Source organism: Musca vetustissima, unplaced genomic scaffold (genome assembly GCF_032173495.1).
Source record: "Musca vetustissima isolate MV318-11 ecotype Yass unplaced genomic scaffold, APGP_CSIRO_Mvet_v1 utg56814, whole genome shotgun sequence".
Taxonomy (NCBI): Eukaryota; Metazoa; Arthropoda; class Insecta; order Diptera; family Muscidae; genus Musca; species Musca vetustissima.
In genome coordinates, this window is record NW_026877776.1 from 19,321 (window position 1) to 22,621 (window position 3,301).

At 35.2% G+C, this 3,301-nt stretch overlaps 1 protein-coding gene across 1 annotated transcript; it reads left to right on the top strand.

Annotated features, from left to right (window-relative positions):
• Positions 1–226: 226 nt before the first annotated feature.
• Positions 227–540, top strand: LOC133322457 (uncharacterized). The gene has a single exon (XM_061531452.1). The coding sequence runs from the start codon at positions 277–279 to the stop codon at positions 538–540; it is 264 nt and encodes an 87-aa protein (XP_061387436.1). The 5' UTR covers positions 227–276.
• The last annotated feature ends 2,761 nt before the right edge of the window (positions 541–3,301 follow it).

A 3,301-nucleotide genomic window follows, 5' to 3' on the forward strand; every position in this document is an offset into this window, starting at 1 on the left:
CATTGGGCTGTGTTGTGAAAATAGAAAAAAGTGAAAATAATAATAAAAAAATATTGTGAAATTTGGGACACATTTTTTGATTTAGCCAGATATTTGGGAAACGCAAGATAACGCAATAGAATGTATGTTTCGGGAGACAAAAGGGGGACTATCACGAAAAATGCTGTGTTTTTTAATGTAACAAACATAAATTCCTATCCCCTGTATTTATAATTTTTGTTTAACGTTTCATTTCAGCTGACGAATGTAGCAGCAAAACACATCGGAAAGACCAAAATGGCAATACTTTTAGTACACTTGCGACGCCTCATACTTCTGATAAGCATCGTGTATTTGAGTGGCGCCTTTGTGCGAAAACTGCTGACAGATTCGCGTCAGGCCTACCTGGTACACATGAACAGCGGCAAATCCCTTTTGTGGGCGAAACATTTGCACTTCCAGTGGTGGGCCTACATCTATACGTGCTACGCCTATATTGTGCTGGTGAATTATGTGAATATGCGACGCTACACCACTCTGTTGGAATACTTCTTTACATGAATCGGGACGGGAAAGCATTTCCCAACTTTTTGCTGCCATCCCATCCCACCATCATCACAACGCAAAACGGGGAGGCACTTTTATCCAAAAGCTGAAAAGTGAAAGAAAAACCAAATTATTTGCTGTGCAATAAAAAGAAGATCGCAATAAAAACGAATGTGCATTATTTGTTTGTCGTGTTTTTATTTTTCTGTGTTTCTTTTTCAATCGTCTCGTTTAGTTTTGCTTTATGATTTGTTTTGTGGCATGCCCGAGATTGTTGTATTCTATTTTTGTCGTTAGATTTATGTCTGAATATACACAGATTTGATGAAGTAAATCATAATATACGTATACGTTTATATGTTTGTACGACTATGTGCAGAAAGAATTTTGTCGTCATCGGAGGCATCACGAGGAAGATCGTTGTGTACGAGGCCCTAATAAATAATAGAAAAAATCGAATCATGCATTAAATTTTTCATTCCGTTTGCAACACCTCGAAATATTCACCGAAGGCCTGGATCAAACTAAAATTATATGTCGATTTATGTATATCCGCCTATTTAATCATGATTAGAGCTCGCAATATTTAAGATATTCAAGTGAAATTTGGCACTATTCCTGGGATGTTTGGTATTGAAAATTGTGTGTAACGGTACACCCAAATATTCGGATCAAACTAAAATTATATGTCGATTTATGTATATCCGCCTATTTAATCATAATTAGAGCTCGCAATATGTAAGATATTCAAGTGAAATTTGGCACTATTCCTGGGATGTTTGGTATTGAAAATTGTTTGTAACGGTACACCCAAATATTCGACGTTTTGAAAATTGTTTCACGTTTTTAACCGAATTGGCTATTAACTGGTAAATTGAGTTCCCATTGGGTAGCAAATATTCCTACAAAAAATGATTGATATTGTTCCACTTCTTAGAATAGTACCCATATTCCACTACACTCCCTAATACTCGTTACAGTGTACATTTTAAATCAAATGGGACATAATTCAGTATTTTAAATTTTCATGGGGTCGCCAACCTACTTCTACCAAAAATTATAAATATTGACCCACTGTTTAAAATAGCTCCCATATAACCGAACCCCCATTATGTAGTATTTTTGAAACGTTTTCAACGGATTGCCAGTACTTTGGTATTTGAGTTCAAATTAGATACCAAATCTCCCTAAAAACCAATATAGAAATCAGTGAAGTCGGACGGACCTGCTATATGATACCCTTTACCACTTTGAGTTAATTCAACAGATACATCCAAACAGACGTCGCACTATGCCGAAGAGTTCATATTAACAGCGGTCAAAAAAAGAAGGAGTTATCGTAGGTGGATGAAATTTGGTACAAGTGCTTATTATTGACCTTAAGAGCAACTTAGAAAAAATTACATAGACCGGACCAAGATTACATATACCTCCCAAATAATGGGTCTCGAAAAATTCACTCTTTTAAGTCATAAAGGTGATCACAGAGAACCCAAGACGAACAACAAAATTGTCGCTCTCAAAAGATTCTCGCAAATTAGTTTTGGTGCTTATTTTTTCCTTTTTCCTCGAATCTACGTAGGTCTATAAAGCAGCCGACAAAAAACTGGATAGATGGGACCAAGAATTGGTATACCTCCCATACAAAGGGTCTTGAAAATTTGCTTTTTGGGCCTATAAAACGTTCAAACTCACCCAAATTTAATTTACCTCAAATTTGAGCAAAGAAAGTAATAATAGTTGAAATTTATGTGTTGGTCCACGTTTTAGAATGCCTACCGTACCAAAAGACCATGAAAAAAATAACTTTCTATACTATAAAATCGTTTTATTTTTGTTATTTTTATACCCTTCACCATAGTATGGAGGGTATATTAATTTTGTCATTCGGTTTGTAACTCATCGAAATATTCATTTCCGACCCTATAAAGTATATATATTCTTGATCAGGGTAAAATTCTAAGACGATATAGCCATGTCCGTCCGTCCGTCTGTTGTAATCACGCTATCTTTTGAAGGAATTGAGATAGGGTGCTGAAATTTTGCATAGGTTTGTCTTTTGTCTGCAGGCAGTTCAAGTTCGAAGATGGGATATATCGGTCCACGTTTAGGTATAGCTACCATATAACAGTACTCCCAATTTTCGGTATTTTGGGGTTCTTGAGCGCGTTTTTCAACCGAATATAACGGTACCTCCTAATTTTCAGTATTTTGGGGGTTTTTATCGTATTTTTCCACCGAGTTGGCTGTAATTTAGTATTTTGAGTTCTTAATATGTAATAAATCTTTCCACAAAAAACTATAAATATAGGTAAATTTTTTCGGATATCCCCATATAAGGGTACCCCCCAATTTTCGGTATTTTGGGGTTCTTGAGCACGATTTTCAACCGAATTCGCTGAAATATGGTACATTGGGTTCTTACTGGGTACCAAATATTTCTATTAAAAATTGTAATTATAGGTCCATTTTTTCATTTCAAATACCTGTCAGTATTCTATGGTGGAGGGTATCCAAAGTTCGGTCCGGCCGAACTTAACGCTTTTTCACTTGTTATTATAATAAAATATTTAATATACTTTAGTTAATCATACACTGATACTGATTTATCATTCATCAGATTTTCAGACCACACATCAGAAATATATAGGATATTGTTTTGCCAAATGTACGATTTAGTATCATCCATGTTATAATTTCGGGCCTCTATTTTATGGCTGTAACAACGTCGGATTGTAATATAAAATACTGAATAAAATCCTTATTTGACTCAGCT